The sequence below is a fragment of the Chanos chanos genome, chromosome 3 (genome assembly GCF_902362185.1).
Source record: "Chanos chanos chromosome 3, fChaCha1.1, whole genome shotgun sequence".
Classification (NCBI taxonomy): Eukaryota; Metazoa; Chordata; class Actinopteri; order Gonorynchiformes; family Chanidae; genus Chanos; species Chanos chanos.
This window is the reverse complement of record NC_044497.1, coordinates 57,843,176-57,865,805: the sequence shown is the minus strand read 5'-3', so window position 1 is coordinate 57,865,805 and position 22,630 is coordinate 57,843,176. Positions and strand designations below refer to the sequence as shown.

At 45.4% G+C, this 22,630-nt stretch overlaps 2 protein-coding genes across 2 annotated transcripts in view; one reads left to right on the top strand and one right to left on the bottom strand.

Annotated features, from left to right (window-relative positions):
* xrcc4 (X-ray repair complementing defective repair in Chinese hamster cells 4) overlaps positions 1–17,375 on the bottom strand; it is a 33,076-nt gene extending 15,701 nt beyond the window's left edge. The window contains exons 1-6 of the mRNA XM_030769718.1: positions 17,297–17,375; positions 13,533–13,695; positions 13,156–13,337; positions 3,212–3,378; positions 2,203–2,346; positions 1,363–1,502 (exon numbers count right to left, since the gene is read on the bottom strand). Of these exons, the coding sequence (XP_030625578.1) occupies positions 1,363–1,502; positions 2,203–2,346; positions 3,212–3,378; positions 13,156–13,337; positions 13,533–13,695; positions 17,297–17,299 (799 nt within the window). The 5' untranslated portion in view covers positions 17,300–17,375. The remainder of the gene's footprint in view (positions 1–1,362; positions 1,503–2,202; positions 2,347–3,211; positions 3,379–13,155; positions 13,338–13,532; positions 13,696–17,296) is intronic.
* Positions 17,376–17,520: 145 nt separating this feature from the next.
* Positions 17,521–22,065, top strand: tmem167a (transmembrane protein 167A). The gene is made up of 4 exons (XM_030768999.1): positions 17,521–17,543; positions 18,946–19,055; positions 21,044–21,078; positions 21,201–22,065. Exons 1-4 carry the CDS (start codon positions 17,541–17,543, stop codon positions 21,269–21,271), a joined length of 219 nt encoding a protein of 72 aa, XP_030624859.1. The 5' UTR covers positions 17,521–17,540; the 3' UTR covers positions 21,272–22,065.
* The last annotated feature ends 565 nt before the right edge of the window (positions 22,066–22,630 follow it).

The following is a 22,630-nucleotide window of genomic DNA, read 5'->3' as shown; positions in this document are numbered from 1 at the left end:
GTTAACACTGTCCAATGAGAACAGACTCAGGTTTGTGTTAACACTGTCCAATGAGAACAGACATTCAGGTTTGTGTTAACACCGTCCAATGAGAACAGACATTCAGGTTTGTGTTAACACCGTCCAATGAGAACAGACGTTCAGGGACATTAGAACATTTCCAAACAATCTGAAATCCGTCATTCTCCGCCATGAAGATTATTCACAAATAGAGAACATCCCAGACAGCTGCCAGTCTTCCCAGGACAGGAAGTCCCATAAAATTCTCTGCGGTTTAATGCTGGTTTAATGCTGGTTTAATGCTGGGTTAATGTTCAGAGAAATCATAAAGAACCCCAGAGCTACATTTCAGGATCTACAGGCAACTGTCTGGGTTAACCTGGCCTGCCCACTGCCCCTTCTATAGTAACTGTTAGTTCTTTGCTGGCCGACAGAGAGAGAGACACACACACACACACACACACACACATATATTTACACTGGCACAATAACTAAAACACTGCACCTCTCCCTAAAAGGAGATATTTTTAGAGAACACTCCTAAACATATTTTTTTTTGGCTGAACACAGACATATTTTAACCCAGACCAATCAGGTCAGAGAACAAGAGAGATTTACGCCTATAACAGCTCAGGAGCCACACCCCTCGTTCCTCCTCTGCACACACACACGTCCGCCCAATAAAAGCCTGACTTTTATGTGTTGAAAATGGTGAGGAGCTGAGCTGAGTGAGCTGGTTCTGTGAGACCGGCGCGGTCCATAAACGCCCTCGGAGGCAGAGCAGGGCGGCAGCCTGCCCAGTGATCTGTGACAGGTCCTTCATCCTCTGCCCCATTCTCACGGGCCTTTAGGACATAAATATGCGCCGAGGGGCTTTGGGCAGGTATTTCCCACAGGCTGAGGGCCAACGAAACAGACTCTGTAAATGTGTCTAGGTTTGTCATCATAACAACAGGAGGAGGACAGGAGCTGGCAGGCCAGTGTCTTCAATGAGACAGCTCAATGTTTCATTCGTCTGCTGCGTCAGGCCACCTTGGGCAGGGGGTGTGGAGGTCAGGCGACCTTGGGCGGGGGGTGTGGAGGTCAGGCTAACTTTGGCAGGGGGTGTGGAGGTCAGGCGACCTTGGGCAGGGGGTGTGGAGGTCAGGCTACCTTGGGCAAGGGGTGTGGAGGTCAGGCGACCTTGGGCGGGGAGTGTGGAGGTCAGGCGACCTTGGGCGGGGAGTGTGGAGGTCAGGCGACCTTGGGCAGGGGGTGTGGAGGTCAGGCGACCTTGGGCAGGGGGTGTGGAGGTCAGGCGACCTTGGGCGGGGGGTGTGGAGGTCAGGCGACCTTGTGTGGGAGGTCTGGAGGTCAGGCTACCTTGTGTGGGAGGTCTGGAGGCTGCAGCTGGAGTGTCGTCCTCCTGCTCCTCATCCGTCGTGCCTCCATAGTCGCTCTCCCTGTCTGGAGCTCCACCTCCCCGGCTTTCTGTCCTCTCTGTCTGCTCCTTCCTCCTGTTCCTATCACACAGAGTGAAATGGGACCAGGTCACACGGGTCGTTCCGCCAACCGGACCTCAGCACTCTGAAACAGCTGTTCACCATTATGACTCTGCTTAGATCACAACTACAATTACAATTAGAATTTTTATTAAAGAATAGAAAACTTTGTGCTCTTCCAATGATCCCTGCTGCTATATGAAGGTTTTTACTCAGGTGTTTGGTAAGGTGTTTAAAAGTGCATTCAAAGTCGTTTGGTAAGGTCTTTAAAGGTGTGTATGAAGGTGTGTATGATGGTGTTTAAAGGTGAGTATGAAGGTGTGTTTAGGGGTGTTTGGTAAGGTGTTTAAAGGTGTGTATAATATAAAGGTGTGTATAAAGGTCTTTAAAGGTGTGTATGAAGGTGTGTATGATGGTGTTTAAAGGTGTGTATGAAGGTGTGTTTAGGGGTGTTTGGTAAGGTCGTTTCAACGCATGTTTTCTGTTCCTCTCAGAGGGGAAGTGGGTGTCTGTTACACAGACCAAAAATCAAGAAGTGGGACTAATATTCTGATGTAAACCAGTGCATCCGTATGACGCATCAGCACGAGCAGGATATTTCAGAATGTGAACATCAAATCCGATCAGCAAGAGATTTCACGGGACCTGTCGCGTGACACAGTGAACTCATTAAGGGTCACACCAGGTCATTAAAGGTCATTCCAGGTCATGCCATCCTCACCTTTCTTCCTCTATGGAGTCCTGGAGCTGTCTGACGGTGTCCTGCAGAGATCGAATCTTGGCCTTCTTCTCGTTTAGGACCAGGACAAAGCGACTGTACAGCTCCTGCTCTAGGTTCTCCTTCCCCTCCACATATCTCTCCATCCTGAGGAGGAGAGGGGAGAGCGGTGAAACTCCTAAATAAATTCACCTCTCTGCTGTCTGGGCTGTAAAAACAGGGAGTGAGGTGGGTGGAAGTGTTTGCGTGGAGCAGACATCCTGTAGCGTGGACTGCCCAGCAGGGCGGTGCCAGTCTGCCTAAACCACACGTGTCACGCTATAAAGCCCCGTTAAAAACCTTATGGGGTCAAACCCAAAGCTTCATCCTCACTAACGGCAGCATGAGGAGGCGCCTGCCGGGGTGTGGGCGGGGCGCTGATGTTCCCCCCCCCCCGGCTCAGCAGAGGGGAGGCGACAGTTACGGAGACGGACCACAAACACAGCGCTTCACCAAAAGCCTGTCTGGTGCACACACACACACACACACACACACACACACACACACACACACTCACAGGTCTCCACATACACATACACACACACCCATGTCTCCACACAGTCACACACAGCAGCAGTTGTAGACAGGGATTCTCTCCGGTTTGGAGCCAGCTGCTAAACTTCCTGGAGTGCTGACATGTGCTTTAGTCAGGCACAAACCACAAATACTTTTTTTAACCTGCTTCACAAACATGGTGCATTTTTAAAACAGTTTCATAAAAAGGAAACACAAGCATGGTGTTTGACGGCATAAATAAAATGACTGTGTGTTTAGTGTGACTGGTATCTCCTGGCAACCCCGTCTATATGCAGAGCAGTTACGAAGAGAGACAGAGAGAGAGAGATCATATTCGGTAACTCCCCCCACATGTGAATTTCCCTGAAGGTTATGGACAGTTAACCGTTATAGGTGGGCCAGCGGCAGGAAATGGGTGTAAATAGGTAGTGAAGTGAGTGGTGACATGGTGACGCACTCTGCTCTGATACGATGGTGCTCATTCCTCAGACGCTGGTTCTCCTCCTTCAAGGCTTTGTTTTGGTCCAGCAGACCAGCACTTTGTTCCAAGCCAAAGGTCATGATCTCTCTGATGACTTCCGTGGGCTCTGGGACTGGCTGCAGTTCCACCACTCCAAGCCTGAACTGAAGGAGAGAGAGAGAGAGAGAGAGAGAGAGAGGGAGAGAGAGGGGGGGGGGGGGAGAGAGAAGGGGGGGGGGGGGGGGAGAGAGAGATGGAGAGAGAGAGGGGGAGGGGGGGGGAGAGAGGGGGGGGGAGAGAGGGGGAGGGGGGAGAGAGAGAGAGATGGAGAGAGAGAGGGGGAGAGGGAGGGGGGGAGAGAGAGAGAGAGAGAGAGAGATCAGCCCTACACCTACACAGGCACCTGCAGGGAGAGAGATGCCATTTCAAAGCACAGTGACTGAGATCCTGGCCTCACTGGCCTGCAGTGGCTCTCTCTGCACCAGCAACATCTGCCCACACACTGCAGGCTTCAGATAGGCTTTTCTCACAGTCGACCCACCAGAGCAAGACGCTGTCACACAGTCAGCCAATCAGAGCAGCACACTCTCACACAGTCGACCAACCAGAGCAGGACGCTGTTACACAGTCAACCAACCAGAGCAGCACACTGTCGCACAGTCAACCAATCAGAGCAGCACACTGTCGCACAGTCAACCAATCAGAGCAGCACAGCCTCACACAATTAACCAGCTGCAATGTATCTATGCCCCAAAGAGATGTCCCCTGTGAGGGACCAGGAGCATCCATGGCTGCGACTGAAGAGTCTGGCTCTCGCTCCATGACAAGCATGTCCGCTGGGAGAAACTGGGATAAAGAGAGGGAGACACTGGTCAGGCCTGTTCCAAGAAGACCCTAGATACACACAGGCTAAAAAGCCAACGCACATGGAGCTGATTCCTCAAGTGAACACTTGCCACTCACACAATCTGGGATCAATGGTGCAACTTGTTCTCACAAACAAATGACATGTTTTATGGGCTTTAAAATGAGTCTTATTTATTCATTTCATTTGAAATGTCATAAGTTACAGCAATTTAGCAGCAGGGCTGGACGTGCTATGAATACAGGAAGAGAAAGTGACCCTCACACAAACCTGTCCTGCTAACTCATACGCACACACACGCACACACGCACGCACACACACGCGCATGCATGCACAGACACACACACACGTACACACACACACACAGACACACACACGTGCGCGCACATGCACACAGATACACACACACACACACACACACACACACACACGCACGCACATGCACACTGTGGACCCCAGCATTCTGATGCTCGTACTCCACACAGGCAATGCCATCTGCTCTTCCATAATCAGTAGAGTGTGGAGGGCTCCTGCAGCCTCTCTCTGTGAGGGCTGCGTGTTTCTCTGGGCCTGTGGAGCTTCAGTCCCAGAGGGAACAGTTAAAGGAAAGTGAGTCACCTCTCCAGCGAGCACTGCAGCCAAAGCCAGGGAACGCTGTCTTCATTTACAACACATGGGACTTTTTCAAACAGCTTAAAATACAAGACATCAGTTACTGTTTCACTTTCTTAAAAAAAACAACAAAAAAACAAAAAACAAAAAAAGCATACTGACTGAAAAACATTTCGCAATACTGACTATAAAATTTGGCAAAATACAAAGAGACTTCACAATACTAAGGAGACTGAAACAGTCATTGTGAAGATCAACAGTATTTTTCAGAAGTTAAACATTAATCAACTGATTAAAATAAAGATGGGGCAAAATGAGCAACCCGTGAAGTCTGGTCTTGTTTCTGGATGTCAACAGAATATTCATAAAGCAGTAAACAGGGCAGAAATCCATGTGACATGTATGTTTAATCAAGAACTCTAGACAGACTACTCACTCTCTCACTCACTCATTCTCTATGCTGTTTATCCTAATTAGGGTTGCGGGGGGTGCTGGAGCCTATCCCAGCGCTCATTGGGCGAAAGGTGGGGAAACGCCCTGGACAGGTCGCAGGGCTCTAGACAGACTATCTCAAGGATAATGAGATAAAACTGATGTATCTGATGAATGGGATGGGGAGAGGATAATTATTGCATTTGAAGAGTGAGATGTAATTGATGTATTTGAAGAGTGAGAGGCATCGTTGTATTTGAAGAGTGAGAGGTAACTGTATTTGAAGAGTGAGAGGTAACTGATGTATTTGAGGAGTGAGAGGTAACTGATGTATTTGAGGAGTGAGAGGTAACTGTATTTGAAGAGTGAGAAGTAATTAATTGTATTTGAAGAGTGAGAGGTAACTGTATTTGAAGAGTGAGAGGTAATTGATGTATTTGAGGAGTGAGAGGTAACTGTTGTATTTGAAGAGTGAGAGGTAACTGATGTATTTGAGGAGTGAGAGGTTACTGATGTATTTGAGGAGTGAGAGGTAACTGATGTATTTGAAGAGTGAGAGGTAATTGATGTATTTGAAGAGTGAGAGGTAACTGATGTATTTGAGGAGTGAGAGGTAATTGATGTATTTGAAGAGTGAGAGGTTACTGTTGTATTTGAGGAGTGAGAGGTAACTGATGTATTTGAGGAGTGAGAGGTAACTGATGTATTTGAAGAGTGAGAGGTAACTGATGTATTTGAGGAGTGAGAGGTAACTGATGTATTTGAGGAGTGAGAGGTAACTGATGTATTTGAGGAGTGAGAGGTAACTGATGTATTTGAAGAGTGAGAGGTAACTGATGTATTTGAAGAGTGAGAGGTAACTGATGTATTTGAGGAGTGAGAGGTTACTGATGTATTTGAGGAGTGAGAGGTAACTGATGTATTTGAGGAGTGAGAGGTTACTGTTGTATTTGAGGAGTGAGAGGTAATTGATGTATTTGAAGAGTGAGAGGTTACTGTTGTATTTGAGGAGTGAGAGGTAATTGATGTATTTGAAGAGTGAGAGGTTACTGTTGTATTTGAGGAGTGAGAGGTAACTGATGTATTTGAGGAGTGAGAGGTAACTGATGTATTTGAGGAGTGAGAGGTTACTGTTGTATTTGAGGAGTGAGAGGTAATTGATGTATTTGAAGAGTGAGAGGTTACTGTTGTATTTGAGGAGTGAGAGGTTACTGTTGTATTTGAGGAGTGAGAGGTAATTGATGTATTTGAAGAGTGAGAGGTTACTGTTGTATTTGAGGAGTGAGAGGTTACTGTTGTATTTGAGGAGTGAGAGGTAACTGTTGTATTTGAAGAGTGAGAGGTTACTGTTGTATTTGAGGAGTGAGAGGTAATTGTTGTATTTGAAGAGTGAGAGGTAACTGATGTATTTGAGGAGTGAGAGGTAATTGTTGGGTAACTGAGGTGGGGTAACTGAGGACAGCACAAAAGAGGATGTATTATTGCAAAACATCCACCAATAAGTGAGAGCGATTTTGTGCAGGGCCCTCCCAACAGAGAGGGCATTGTTTCTTTATGGAGCTGGTCTGGAAAGGATTAGACACTCGCTTTTCTGCAATCCACGGATCAGCACACAGGCCATTACACCCTACTGAGATCCAGGGATGTTCACACAAATGACAGCTTCCTTTGTGTTCTAATACTGTTCATCCACAGTCCACCTAACCCTGCTCAACCAATCAAATTTAACCACGGTCCACCTAACCCTGATCAACCAATCAAATTAAACCACAGCCCACCTAACCCTGATCAACCAATCAAATTAAACCACAGTCAACCTAACCCTGATCAACCAATCAAATTTAACCACAGTCCACCTAACCCTGATCAACCAGTCAAATTTAACCACAGTCAACCTAACCCTGATCAACCAATCAAATTTAACCACAGTCCACCTAACCCTGATCAACCAATCAAATTAAACCACAGTCCACCTAACCCTGATCAACCAATCAAATTAAACCACAGCCCACCTAACCCTGCTCAACCAGTCAAATTAAACCACAGTCCACCTAACCCTGATCAACCAATCAAATTAAACCACAGTCCACCTAACCCTGCTAAACCAATCAAATTTAACCACAGTCAACCTAACCCTACTAAACCAATCAAATTTAACCACAGTCAACCTAACCCTGATCAACCAATCAAATTTAACCACAGTCAACCTAACCCTGATCAACCAATCAAATTTAACCACAGTCAACCTAACCCTGCTCAACCAATCAAATTTAACCACAGTCAACCTAACCCTACTCAACCAATCAAATTTAACCACAGTCAACCTAACCCTACTAAACCAATCAAATTTAACCACAGTCAACCTAACCCTGCTCAACCAATCAAATTTAACCACAGTCAACCTAACCCTACTCAACCAATCAAATTTAACCACAGTCAACCTAACCCTGATCAACCAATCAAATTAAACCACAGTCAACCTAACCCTGCTCAACCAATCAAATTTAACCACAGTCAACCTAACCCTGCTCAACCAATCAAATTAAACCACAGTCAACCTAACCCTGCTCAACCAATCAAATTTAACCACAGTCAACCTAACCCTGCTCAACCAATCAAATTTAACCACAGTCAACCTAACCCTGATCAACCAATCAAATTAAACCACAGTCCACCTAACCCTGCTCAACCAATCAAATTAAACCACAGTCCACCTAACCCTGCTAAACCAATCAAAGTAAACCATAGTTTCCCTGCTCTGATTCAAACATGTGAATGAACACACCACTGGCGGCAGAGGGAAAGACCATCTGTGGTAAAAGGTGTGGTGTATTTTCACTCAGTTTGTTTGTGCACTGTGTGTTTATTCATTTCCAAACAATGTTGTTTAAATTAAAAATCCCTTATTGAACTTTAAGGATCTCCACATGTTGTGTGAGAGTAGGCATGGGGGCACTCCTTGCTAACATCACTGCATCACATCTTAAAACGTTCAGGCTCACGCCAACACAGCAGACATGCTAAACAATTAACACAGCAAACACAGCAGAACAACCCTCTCCTGTCTCCACCTGCCTGGGATCCACTCTGAGAGCAATCACCACAACAACATCCATTTGAGAAGCCAGCGGTGAGAAACAGAGCATGGAGCGAAAAAAGTCTTTATTTCCATGAAATCGCGGGTTACGTCATAACGTTTGTTACTGGCTAGCAATTCCAAACGGTTGTAGTCCTCCAGACAAACTGTTTCCTTAAACACCATAACCATCATGACCAGAATACCCCAACATCACAGAGAGAAAAGAACACTTCTGTGTGTGAGTGTGTGTGTGTGTTTCTGCGTGCACCTGTGTAAGGTGTTAGCGAGGCCTAATAACTGTTTTGGTTATAAGTCAAAGTTCTTCCTAAATCTTGAGGAGGTCACGCTGGGGATGAAGTCTCAGCTGAAATAACGTTGCCATCTTCAAACGCTTCGGACGAGTGTGTTTCAGGCCGGTGGCTCTGAGACCTGCCCTGGCCCGCCCCACACCTGCTTCTCCAAACTCCAACCTGACCATGTGCTCACAGCTCTTTCACTGCCTTCATTCAGCAGCACGCAGTGGCCGACGCCGCAGCTGGCAGGGATGAGCGTGCTCCTCTGTTTCATGTTCATTCCAACACTAAACGCACACACTCAGAGGCCTCAATCTACTGCACAGAGAAGAAAAGACGCAAACGCTTAAAGTGCTACGGACTAAACTGTCATTTGCAAAGTCCAAAAAAAAAAAAAAAAAGAGCCAAAAAACTTTAGGCTGAGTTTTTTTTGTTTTTTTTTTGCTTCCCGTTAACAAAGAGGCTTTTAACACGTTTCGTGTGATGTGTAGCACACTGAGGGTCTTATGTAGGCCTGAGGAGATCCCCAAGAAAAACAGGCCAACATTTAAACAAGGCCTGGACAGAAAAACAGGCCAACAATTCAACAAGGCCTGGGTAGAAAAAAGAGCCATTTAATCACAGACCACTGTGTTTTTCTTTCATATCCCTTTGATTAAGCGTAATGCACTGACTCCTGCAGCGCTTCACAGGAATAAATGGATGGGAGAAAACAAACCGGGGAGGAAGACGTGCAGCTGAAGGGTAAGACAGGGAGAGAGGAGAGAGAAACAGGGCCCGCTTTATGCGGGGAACGCCAGCCAGCCCTCCCCAGGCTCTGAGCCCAGCTGCACGAGCTTAACTCCTCTGAATGACAACCAGCACCGTGGCTAAACCGGGCTCCTCACGTCCACGCCGCTCCATAGACATCGACAAGCCTATGGAGTCAGCATCAGACAGCTCCCCTCAGCCGACCACAGCCCAAGTACTCAAAACCTGGGAAAAGCTGAGAACTGAGTCAAAAGGTCACGGAACAGGGAGGGCTGGGTGTATCTATGTTTTTAAGGTTGTTTTTTCTCCCTCTAACGCTATTAGTTGGCTAAAATAAAAGTAAATATTACAGAAGACAAGTCACACAGATGTAAAATGGAAAACCTGTAGCTTCCAGAGTTACGGGAATTCACTAAAAACCAAGCTTTACAACAGAGCTGATTACAGCAAGCATGCTGGAGTTTAGCAGCTGCTTATGTCAGGAAATGCGGCAGTGTGGGTCCTGAGTGCAGCTCAAGCCCTGGGCATTAACAGGGGGAAATGGGGGAAATGGCTGGAGGCCGCTGCTGTGTAAAAAGTCAAAGGAAAACTGGACGCGTTCCAGTGATCAAAGCCTGGAATTCAAGCCACCTGCTCTTTACCACAACTCCACTGACCTCCCTCCTGCCTGGCTCACAGCACTCACAGTGGGCAATGCCTCTCTGTCTGTGCGCCAGCCTTTCACTTCCACAGCTCACCACACTTCTCCTCCGACCCTACACCTATTCACCATTAATGACCTCTGACCCCAAAACAGCTACTGAGGACAGCAGGTGGACTAAAGCCTGACCTGCACTAACTCTAACTCAGCGTCGACCCCTTAGCAGGCGTCCACAGGTTAAATATACAACACAGACATAAAGACACATCACCACTCTGTCCGCACGTTCTGTGGAGTGAAGGTCAGCGGAAGGGGTCAGAAAGGTCAATGAGACAGTACTGAATGTCTCTCAGAGATGCATGAGCAACACAAGACAACACGGGCACAAACCACACCGACAACATTGCTGCACAAACTTATCCGGCAGTGCTGGAAACACTGGTTAACCCCTTTCACAAGCATACACCATTCTCGGAAAATTGCTGGGACAAGCATATTCACACGTCATGAAAATACTGGAGAGGCTGGACGTGATGTGTGGATCATCAGTGGCTGAAGACCCTTTGTTTGGAACAAAGTGGTGGATGAGCAGATAGAGAAGCGAGTGGGAGCTGTTTCTCTTACAGTTCTATAGCAGTTAGCGATGTCTCTTATAGTTCTATAGCAGTTAGCGATGTCTCTTACAGTTCTATAGCTGTTAGCGATGTCTCTTATAGTTCTATAGCAGTTAGCGATGTCTCTCATAGTTCTATAGCAGTTAGCGATGTCTCTTATAGTTCTATAGCAGTTAGCGATGTCTCTTATAGTTCTATAGCAGTTAGCGATGTCTCTTATAGTTCTATAGCAGTTAGCGATGTCTCTCATAGTTCTATAGCAGTTAGTTATGTCTCTTATAGTTCCATAGCTGTTAGCGATGTCTCTTACAGTTCTATAGCAGTTAGCGATGTCTCTTATAGTTCTATAGCAGTTAGCGATGTCTCTTACAGTTCTATAGCAGTTAGCGATGTCTCTTACAGTTCTATAGCAGTTAGCGATGTCTCTCATAGTTCTATAGCGGTTAGCGATGTCTCTTATAGTTCTATAGCAGTTAGCGATGTCTCTTATAGTTCTATAGCAGTTAGCGATGTCTCTCATAGTTCTATAGCTGTTAGCGATGTCTCTCATAGTTCTATAGCAGTTAGCGATGTCTCTTATAGTTCTATAGCAGTTAGCGATGTCTCTTATAGTTCTATAGCAGTAGTTGCACATTGATCTGAAAAAGGTGAGAACAGTCTGTCATGATTACTCAGACATCGTGCGTTTCTTGTTCTGCTGAAACGGTGCGATCGAGTGAAAGTTCCAAGAATTCAGGACCCCGCCGGCCTCATTCAGATTGCCGATGTCGTAACACTTCAGTTTTTCTGATGATAGAAATCTCATCCCATCGTCACTTTCTTGAAGAAGAAAGTTAAAAAATGCTGATGTTTGGATTTCTTCCCCTGATTGTCATGAAGAGCCTTAAAATAACTATTGCCCAAGTTTGGTTTTTCTCCTTATACCCATTTTGCAGAAGAGGAACTTTAAAGTAAAGGGTACTGAGGATTAGATTTTTTTTTTTTTTCATTTTTATTTTTTGAACAGCTTTATTGCTATTTGTAATAAATCTGTAATTTCTGTATTAAATTTGTAAACATTTAAAAAGAAAGAAAAACATAAGTTGTGTGTCGGTTTGATTTTTGTTCAAGCCAAACTGTGACACAAACCAAAAGTCCTGAGGTAGGTGAACTGTGACCCCTTTAGCAGTTACAGTCAGGTACATCTCACTCTCCAACAAGGTCTGTCCTCAAATCTTAAACTTTGAGCAGATGCACTATACATTGCTTTTACAGTAGTCCATCAAACCTTTGAAAGATCTAAAATAGGCTAGAAATTCTGTCAGTTAACAGTTAACACACTGGTTTGTGTCCAAAAGAACGAGATTCCAGGCACTGACATATGTGAGCAATTTCACTTATTTCTTATTAACTAGTATAACTATCACAGTTTGTCCATATTTATGACATAAGTCATGTGATAATTACCCTCTTTACTATGATGTTTCATCAATTATCTAAAGATTTATATACAAGGCAGCAAACTTGGTGGTGTCTCATTGATTTCCAAATGATTTTCTAGGTTGGCAAACACTACTTTAAGGAAGGACTGACAGAGAGGAGCTCTGTGGGACAGGAGAGAACAGGGTTGACAGAGAGGAGCTCTTTGGGACAGGAGAGAACAGGGCTGACAGAGAGGAGCTCTTTGGGACAGGAGAGAACAGGGCTGACAGAGAGGAGCTCTGTGGGACAGGAGAGAACAGGGCTGACAGAGAGGAGCTCTTTGGGACAGGAGAGAACAGGGCTGACAGAGAGGAGCTCTTTGGGACAGGAGAGAACAGGGCTGGCTGTAGAACCGTTCTGTACAGACCCATTATAATAGCCTTTGAAACAGTGAATGGCTGAACTTTTCTGACCATGAGCAGCTGATGCAGCGTGTGTGGGAATTTGCATAATGTCTGACGTTATAAATGAGTCAGTTTGCACAGTGGAAGAATTCGGAAGCAGAAGAAGCAGATGTGGTTGGATTACCATGGAAGTTCATCAACTTAATATTATTATTATTATTAATATTATGTCTGTTTACACTGGGTTAGACAAATGTTTGTGGAATGAGCTCCACTCTCTAATAAACCAATGCAGGGATCAGTTTATTTAATGCCTTCGGCGTGACAGTTTGCTTTCGTCAGTGAGCGGAGTGGTTTGGCCTTTCTGAAGGGGAATGACTGATTTAGCCAGTCTAACGGTGTCTGCTGAGTATCAGGGTGCAGCCCTGCCCACTGCTCCTCTGACAGCTCTGCCGTCAGCTGCACTGCCAGGGCGAGCTCAGCTCAGATCTCTCTCACACGCTGCCATGTGGGGGCTGCTTCATGAGGTCATGGGAAGAAAGTGAAGCGTTTGTGGGCGGATAAAAAAAAAAAAAGATGCAGCTCTTTTTGACCATGAGCAGGGTCCTACCGAATTTCTCTGTAAAACCTTTAAGAGTTGAAGAGCTGAATGAGGTTTTGTCACACAACAGCAGTTCCCACATTCAGGACTGATCGTGGGGCTGCTTCAGATCTTAATGGCAGACAGAAACACTACAGACTGAAGAATGCTCCAGAAATCATGGCATTAGGGCTGTGCATAACAGGTAAAAACACCTGCCCTGGTTTGTCTCTGCCATTCATCCAGAGCTGATGGAAACCAGACCACTCACCGACACATCTCTCTGCACCTTCTCATAACACAGCTGCAGGCCACGCCCCTGGGCCGGCTGAGGGTCCAGGTGGAAGCTGTAGTCTAGGCCCGGTCCTGTCAGAGCCTGCTGGATCTCCCCAACATACACCTCCCTCTGCATCTCCATCTCCTGCGCCTCACGCGTCACATCCTCCTCAGAGACTAACCGTACGACGAGAAAGCCAGACAGACAGACAGACAGACAGACAGACGGGTATGAGCTTAGGGAACTAGAGCAACGTTTCCCTGGCTGCTCCTCCTCTGAGGCTTCAACATTAGACAACTGTGAAAAGACAAGGAGGTAGTGCGATAAAAGACAAGCACCCAGAGACTGTGCCAGTCAGACACAGAGCTTACCCTCACCACTCCAGGCAGAGACACCATCACAGAGCTGAAGGACAAAGCCTTGGCCCAGGTCACGTGACCTCTCCACCCTGAGGAAGAACTGGCCCTCGGGAGCCGAAGCGACGGAGATCTGACGCACGCTGACTCTCATTTTATCCAAACGCTCGTCTGTAACCTACAGAAAAATACAGAACATAAGCAGGATTAGCATTTGATGCATCTCATTCATTAACTCACTCAGCGTCACTTTGGCAGACGCTCTCATCTGTCACCAAAACGTGTAAGCTCAGAGGAACGATGAGACAAAGCCTGAAAACGCTGCAGCATTGTCATTCTGCCTGACAGTCGAAGTCTTTACGGAAAAATAAACCAGCTGCTTGTGTCAAACACAAAATGGCAGTAGCATGAGATGGGAATGAGATGGGAATGGTGCTGGGAATGAGATAGGAATGAGATGGGAATGGTGATGATGTGCGGTGAGGGACAGTCCTCTGGCTTTGGGGCTAATGATCATAGAAGAGCACTGACACACACCATATCTGCCATTATCACCCACATTTACAGGAAAACTGCACTTTAAAAGTTATATGCCACCAAACCATCAATCACCCACACAGTCTCTCTCTCTCTCTCACTCTATCAGACACTACCACACACACACGCGCGCTCTCTCTGTCACACTCACACATACACTCATTCAATCACTCTCTCTCTGTCACCATCTCACACTCACACACACACACTGTCTCAGGAAAATCACTCTCTCTGTCTTATACACACACACTCATTCTCTCAGGAAAATCACTCACTGTCTTACACACATACAATCTCTCTCTGTCACAGACTCATTCAGTCACTGTCTCTCTCATCGAGTCTCTCTGTCTCTCTCCCTCCCTCTCTCCCTCCCTCCCTCTCTCTCTTTCTCTCTCTCTCTCTTTCTCTCTCTGTCTGTCTCTCCCTCTCATGCACACAGTCAGTCACTCTCTGGTGTGCACACACATTTACACTCTCTTTCTCACACACAGTCACACACATTTACACTCTCTCTCACACAGACACACACTCACTCTCACACAGAGTCACACACATTTACACTCACTCTCTCACACACAGACACACACACACTCACTGTCACACAGACACACGCATTTACACTCTCTTTCTAACTCACACACACACACACACACACACACACGCACGCACGCACGCACTCAAACTGAAAGCTCACAGCTGTTTGTCTTTCACTTCTCAGATACTCATCTTATCTCCCCATACCTTCCAAAGAACAGGCACATTTTAAATGACTAGAAGAACCAATGTAAATCAGCATACCCACAGACAGTGCATGCTCTCTGATGAAAGGCCTGTACATTAGTTACTGTACCATCTGCACTAACCCTAACCCAGACACTGTCCATCCTCTGTAATGACAGAGCATCTGTCAATCACACATGCCCCTCAGACTCAGCCAAAAACGCCACTGAGACAGGAGGACAGGAGGGGGAGGAGCCCCAGGCTTGACATACTGTGTGTCAGGATGTTTTATAACAAACTTTTAGAATTTCTCTAACTTTAAATTCACAAACATGCACACCAAGCCTGAGAAAACTCTGAGATGTGAGGACATCTCTCATCTCCAGCAGGAGCCCTGAGCTCCGGGCACATGAATCAGTCCCGTTGAGAAAACAATGCCTGGCCGAGGGAACGGCGCGGCCTGCTATCTCCGCGCTGGCATCAGGCCGGGCTCCCCGCTGGCCAACGCACAGGCCAGACAGGATGTGGCCGTCCAAAGAAGCCAAAGACAACAGGCTCCAGCACCGTGGTATCAGGCGCTTTCTAAATGTGGACACAGAAGACGGAGCAGCGATAAGGAGGGGGGAGCAGGGTATGTGTTCCGTTCAGACCAGTTCAGACCATCAGCATAGCAGCCAGCGTAACACACAGGCCGCTCAAACAGCTCAAATCTCAACCACTGTTTGTACTTCCAAAGCAACAATTACGTACAATCATGAAACTTGTAGCCAATTGGGCGACTAGAACAGAAACAGAACTCCTAACTCATTGAGTAAAATGCCAGACAGAAACTCTAGAGTTATGAATACAACCAGAAAAATCAGGCAGATGGGACATTATGAATGGAATCGGAAAATTCATGCACATGGAAGGTCTGAAATCTGTGTCTTAATCCTTTAACCTCTGGCAAAAAACCCCCAAACAATTAAAAAAAAATATATATATATATGACCACGGAGCTCAGTGTCTGCCAGCCTGACAGGGTCAAAGGTCAGCTCCAGCGTTTGAACACGCTCATACGTGTACAGAGGTACCAGGGACTGCAATAAAAACATGACTGACTCAGATTTATAGTTACGAGAACCCGGGCTAGTTGTCAGAGACAATGAGGGTTCTCTAATGACACGTGTGTGCGCTGTTTGAAATGACAGTCACAGTAGTATCATTAAAATACATTCCCGTCATTCTCGGGTCCTGTAAACCACACGCTCACAGCAGATGGTCCCGGCCGCTTATATGCACACATTCTCCTCTGACACCACACTTCAAACCTGAAATACCAATGACCTTACATTTCAGCCCAGACCGACACGGCTTAGAACTGACAGCAGCACCATCAGACAGGACATCTCTTTGATCATCATCTTTAGTGATTAAAACACATCCGTTCGAAAACATCAGCAGTAAACAGTAAAAAGTTGGGTTTGCTCTCCTGTATTTTACCCTTCCTTTAATCTTTAAAAACTTCCAAATGTAGAAAGTTTAAGAACATGCCCGTCAGAGTCATGCATATGAACTCAGTAGGATAATTATCTATTGAAATAAACATGTAATGCGGTTCAAACTGAGAACAATGTGACAGTTCACTACTTACATTCATGAGAAAAAAAATATTATGGTGATTTTCCAGACGGAATCTTTAAAAGTTTGCGTCTGTGAAACAAAACGTACACCTACTATTTTAAATCCTCACCGTAAAACTTCTAAACGGCCAAAGAGCCGTAGGACGCGCCTACTCGGCCTGAGGGAGAGACGGTAACTGTAAATTCGCTCATTTATATCCACATGCCCTAAAACGTTCGATCTTTGGTCACCCGTCATATAACATGTTGACGCAAAGCAAGCAGAGTCGCCCTAAAATGCTGCTATTCATTTCATTCATTTGAACGTGAGTCTTTCACCCAAAATTAAAGGTTGTCCAGGCAGAGCCTACTAAAAATGAACTTCGTATTTGCCTGTGTTGTTCTATATTAGTCGGTGCTAGTATTTACAGAAAAACGGTGGAAAGAAAATCTGTATTTAGAAACAGTCTTCATAAAACGGTCTTCAATTTCTAAAGTGGCAGTTTACCATTGAGAGTCTATTTCCTTAATAACTGCGCCTACGTCAGTTATCAGATGGAAGAGAGAGAGAGTACGATCTTAGGATTCGTCGCGGCTTGTTTCCATTTAATCTTCTGTATCTGAATCATGTTTAGAGCAGGACAAGCCTCATAACAACCTCGCATTAGCTTGTCCGGCTCGTAGAGGGTTAAACCACCGTGCTCTGCCAGTTAAACTTGAATCGGAGCAACTCCATAGGTTTTAACAACCCAAACACGTTTTACATCGGCGAGTTGTTTATACTTGCATTGTTTGTTAAGTCGTGAATGTATGCTTAACCCAAACGTGCTGAAAGAACTGTGTAAGAAACTGTTATCAAGATTAGAGAATTCATTGGTTGCTAACCCAGCTAACTCTGGTTGCCATGTAGCAAAAACATACCATAAACGAACTGTTTTAATATAGTGCTTTAAACTCTCTGTTGTCCAAGTCTTAGTCCATGCCGACGTTTAGGTTGTTGTCTTATTCTGCCGAACCAACGAGACGATAACTAACCGTAGAGCTCTCTGAGGATAAAGAAAGAATACTGCGCTCTTTATCCAAGATATTTAAGGCTCTCTGGGCTTCTGTAGTAACTCACGCAACTTCCTCCGCACACAGGAAGTGTGAGGTGGCTTTCGTCAAAATGGTAAGACACTTTTGTGATGTCTTGTACGAACGTTTACTTCCAATTTGTTCAGTTACACCAGTAGAAATGCACAAGTTCTGCTACATAACCACTCTTATCTGCAGTCTTGATGTTTACTCCATGTTTCCTTCAATACATGTTTTCAAGTCATAAAAAGTAAACTAACTAACAAATGGTGATGGTGCTAGCTGTCGGAGCTAGCAAGTTAGTAAACCCGTCCCGTTAGTTAATGTGTTTAGCCTTTTAATGTTTGAGGAGGTACAACTGGTAATTTAATACTAAAACAGTTTAAGGTAAGAAGCGCATATAACTAGTGCACCGTATTTCCATTCTTACACCTGTGGAGAAACGCGCGGTGGCCGTAACTTGCTGTAACTTCGCGAAGGTAAAGTCGGCGCAGTTAACCGCACGTAATAGTCTGCAGGCAAGCCCTAAGGTTTACTCAGGCATACTCGGCTCTACTTCGTATTTTCTTGTGCAGTTGTTTGCTTTCGCCAAATGTTTGAAAATGTCTCAAGTGACTGTCCCATCGCATCTCTCCAATGATTTGTGGTGGGACTTTACATCAGAATGTTATTGTCGTTATGACGACAACCGCCCCATCATGGCCAAAACAGAGAGGATGAGAGGGAGCTTCTTCCCCCAGGCCATACGGACTATAAACACTTATAAACCCATTCAACACACACCCAACACATACCCAACACACACCCAACACATATCCTGCACACGGGATCTTTGCAGCACCTTACATTCCAAACTGTTATACACCTGCACCTTTTGCACAGGGCACCTTCGCTGCGCCTCAATGCAAACTGTTCATACTGATTATACTGTTTATACTGTCACTTCATATTGTTACACTACAATGGTGCTTCTCTGTATACAGCGTTAGTTATTATTCTGTCTCTGTTACTTACCTGTCCATAGGTTTATTTTTTATATTTCTTCTTATTTAATTTTATTATACTTGTATAAAGGTTTAGTTTTTATATTTCTTCTTATTTAATTTTATTATACCTGTATAAAGGGTTAGTTTTTATATTTCTTCTTATTTAATTTTTATTGATGCTTTATGTTTGAACAGTTGTTGGTGTCGCAGCTGTTGCTGTTCATTCCACTGCTGCTGTACTTATACAATCAAGCATTTGACAAATCAATTCTTAAATCTTAAATCTTGAATATATTAACATGCTGTGGGGTGAATCCCTGTGCCATACCAGTCCATCATTAACTGGAGTGTGGAGTGTCACCTGCTGTCTGTCGGCATGACCAGCTGCACTACATGTATTAACATTACAGTAAGAGTGCGTTTGGCTGACGTTCAAAACTTAACTGAGGTCAGATGGTTTAATTGGCATTTTTCTTTCTTTTTTTTTTTTTTTTCTTTTTTTTTTTGCAGTCTGCCATTTTTAATTTCCAGAGCCTGCTCACGGTCATCTTGCTGCTCATCTGCACGTGCGCCTATATTCGTGCGCTGGCGCCCAGTCTGCTCGATAAGAACAAAACTGGGTAGGTGTCTTTAACAAACTACCAGAGCACTGCATGCTTATGAGCGTTTCACGCCGTCTGACTGGACGTGGTCGCATACATACACCAGGACCAAACCAGCGGAGTTTGTCTTTGTTTGATTTTTCCGTTGAATGTTGTGAGGGACATGGAGATAGATCCCTGTGATGGCTGGAGGGCTCTCACCCAGCCTGACAAAGCTTATTTAAAGCACTGATTCACCCACACTCATATCCTGCTTACCATGTGATTACTGTCCGCTACACTTATCATTTTCCACAAAGGACTAGTTCTCATTTCAGTCACTTAGCAACAGCATAGATTACCATAACAACCACCAAGCAACCATAAGCCAGAGTGTGATTTTTTTTCTGGCTTTGTATAAAGTGATAAGATATGAGGGAACATGATCAGAGGTCAAAACATAAAGACAATGGCCACCCATCGACCAATCAGAATGGAGTATTCATCCATGGCAGGGAATATGCAGTGTACCCAGTGATTCTGTGGAGTCCCTCTCATTGACTGACTGACTCTGATCACTAACCCTGCCCTGGGGTCAGTGCTTGTGCTCGTTGAGTGACTGACTCTGATCACTAACCCTGCCCTGGGGTCAGTGCTTGTGCTCGTTGAGTGACTGACTCTGATCACTAACCCTGCCCTGGGGTCAGTGCTTGTGCTCATTGACTGACTGACTCTGATCACTAACCCTGCCCTGGGGTCAGTGCTTGTGCTCATTGACTGACTGACTCTGATCACTAACCCTGCCCTGGGGTCAGTGCTTGTGCTCATTGACTGACTGACTCTGATTACTAACCCTGCCCTGGGGTCAGTGCTTGTCTTTGGGAGAAAGTCTGAGTGTGAGTTAGACGAGGTGTCGTTGGGAAATGGGATGGCAGGCAGGGTTGTGTGGAGTGATCTTGGGAGCAGAAACCCAGGGAAGGTGTAAGGCATGAACACTGGGACTTTAGCACATGCCCAGAGTCCTGTACAATGCACCTTTTTTTGTTTTTGTGAAGATCTTACAGCTCCCCCAGGCAGACAGAGCCTCTCAAATTTCTCAGATGGTCTGATACAGCCAGCCTTTGTTCTTTAAGTGCAAATGAGGAGCAAGAAAAAAAAACTGATACTGCATGCATCATGTGACTGAACAATTTTATTTTCACATCTTACCGGGGGGGGGGGGGGGGGGGTGTTGGTAGAGAGATCTTTGTCTGTTATCAGAGACCCTGTAGAGATGAGAAAAGGCTGTGTGTGAGGAGCTGTGTCACAGGGAAAAGGCTGTGTGTGAGGAGCTGTGTCACAGGGAAAAGGCTGTGTGTGAGGAGCTGTGTCACAGGGAAAAGGCTGTGTGTGAGGAGCTGTGTCACAGGGAAAAGACTGTGTGTGAGGAGCTGTGTCACAGGGAAAAGGCTGTGTGTGAGGAGCTGTGTCACAGGGAAAAGGCTGTGTGTGAGGAGCTGTGTCACAGGGAAAAGGCTGTGTGTGAGGAGCTGTGTCACAGTGAGAAGGCTGTGTGTGAGGAGCTGTGTCTTAACACCTCTAGTCTCAGGCATCGGGTCTGCCTGACGAGTCGTCCTAAGCACACGGTTTCCACAAGACTGTCGGTGCCGTCTTTCTGAACCTGTTGGTTGCATCATTCAGAGTTTCTCAGTCAGACTTCATCACAAAAACACAGCTTAGCTCTGAACTACACTCAGTGTTTTCATTATTAGCAATCCAAACCTGAGTTAAGGGTGAAGGGTGTGGAGTCTCTCAGCTGGCAGACAGAGTGGGGGTGTTGTTTACAGGTCAGATGTGCAGACATTGCAGTGATGTGAGAATAAGCTCTACAGGAGGAGGTATCAGTAAGCCTAGTACGGTCCCACAGGTCACACTGAGGGTTTGGATGCTGCTCTGTCCTGTCACACACAGACACACACATACTTACAATAACATGTACCATGACCTCAACATTCAAAAACAGCTTCCCTTTTCTTGTTTATTTGCAGATTTCTTGGGATTTTCTGGAAATGTGCAAGAATAGGTGAGATTCTCTTTAGACGCAGCGTACTATCAGTCGTTATTCAAATGGTTGTTTTTTGTTTATTATTATTATTATTGTTATTATTTGAAATGAACAGTTTTCATTGATCCCTTGTCTTTCAGGTGAGCGGAAGAGCCCGTACGTGGCGTGCTGCTGCGTCATCATGGCTTTCACTATTTTATTCTCAGAGTAGCCGAGTTTTGGCCGAGGGCTGCAGCTGAAGAGATGAGGAGATGCTGATATGGATGAACAGGACGACTACACCGGCATGGAGGAGGGAGTGTGTGTTTTGGGGACATTGCTGTGGCCCGGTTGCTGTGTGTGGGGTGGACTGAAGTCTCTGCCTCCAGGAGCCTTTTCCTCTTTTCTTTTTGTCTTTTTTATTTTTCTTTTCTTTTCTTTTGTAAACACGGATTGTTGCAGTTCTCCCCTGTAGTTCTTCACCTTTGGATCATGCCCTTAGAGCCATTGTGATATCAGCAGAGTGTCTGTGGGCTCGGGAGAGACAGGGCTGGTTTGTAGACCAGGCCTGTTGGATGCTGTGTTCTGCACGATGTTGTGCCTTCCTGTCGAAACCCCCTGAGTCCACGTGTGTTACGCTGGCTTTATGTCCCCCTCGCATACTGCTGGAGATAAGGAGATGATGTTGAGAAATGTGGTGAATGTTTTCATGAAATTAGTTTGATTAAACAGACACCTACTTTCTCGTGATTGTTAAATGTTTTATATTCCTGTGTTTTCTCTTCCTGTGTCCACACAGGGAGATGTTAATACTGTGTTTCAGAGAATTTTACTTTATGATTCTGTAGTTTTAGTCCGTCAGCAGTCAGAGGAAACTCTACTGCATTTAAGAGCTACTTTATTGAGTAATTAAACTAAATGACTTTATTTGACCCATTGTAAAGCAAAACATGCAGAAAATGATGCAGTCCAGTTTTGTTTAAGTAATACCCGTTATTATCGCATTAAAGTCAAACATAAGGGTCATTACACAAGACTTTTTGTGAAAATTTTTGATGCAGTCCATTACCATAGGGCTTGTTTAGGAGTGTGAACAGATGCTCTGTTTAAACTGGTTTAGGAGTGAGAGCAAATCTCTCTGTTTAAACTGGTTTAGGAGTGAGAGCAGATCTCTCTGTTTAAATTGGTTTAGGAGTGAGAGCAGATCTCTCTGTTTAAACTGGCTGGTCTGAATAGAGCCCTCTTCTGTGAGAAAGCTGTGGGTGGACAGAGAAACACTTCTTCACCTCCTACGCCTGAACAAAACCAGAATCATTGGTCACATATTAGACATCAGTGTCAAACAGACAAGATGTTTTTAAAACCCAACCAAAGCAAATCCAGACTGAAGCTCAGTATGGGTAAAGGTTAAAGGTGTAACGGTTTGGAAACTGAGACCGAAACCGTGATACGATCCTCCACGGTGTTGCGGTTTCAGAAGACGGAACTGCGATACCCCCCCCAAACCCCACCTCACTGTCAGCACTGCAGGTGCAGCCTGTTGAGCTCTCATTACGTCACTAACAAAACTCATTTTTCATTTCACAGTTAA

Excerpts from the sequence above, each read along its gene's own strand:
- tmem167a (XM_030768999.1), top strand. Across the intron at positions 19,056-21,043 it reads CTCGATAAGAACAAAACTGG|ATTTCTTGGGATTTTCTGGA; the intron begins GTAGGTGTCTTT and ends GTTTATTTGCAG. Across the intron at positions 21,079-21,200 it reads CTGGAAATGTGCAAGAATAG|GTGAGCGGAAGAGCCCGTAC; the intron begins GTGAGATTCTCT and ends CTTGTCTTTCAG.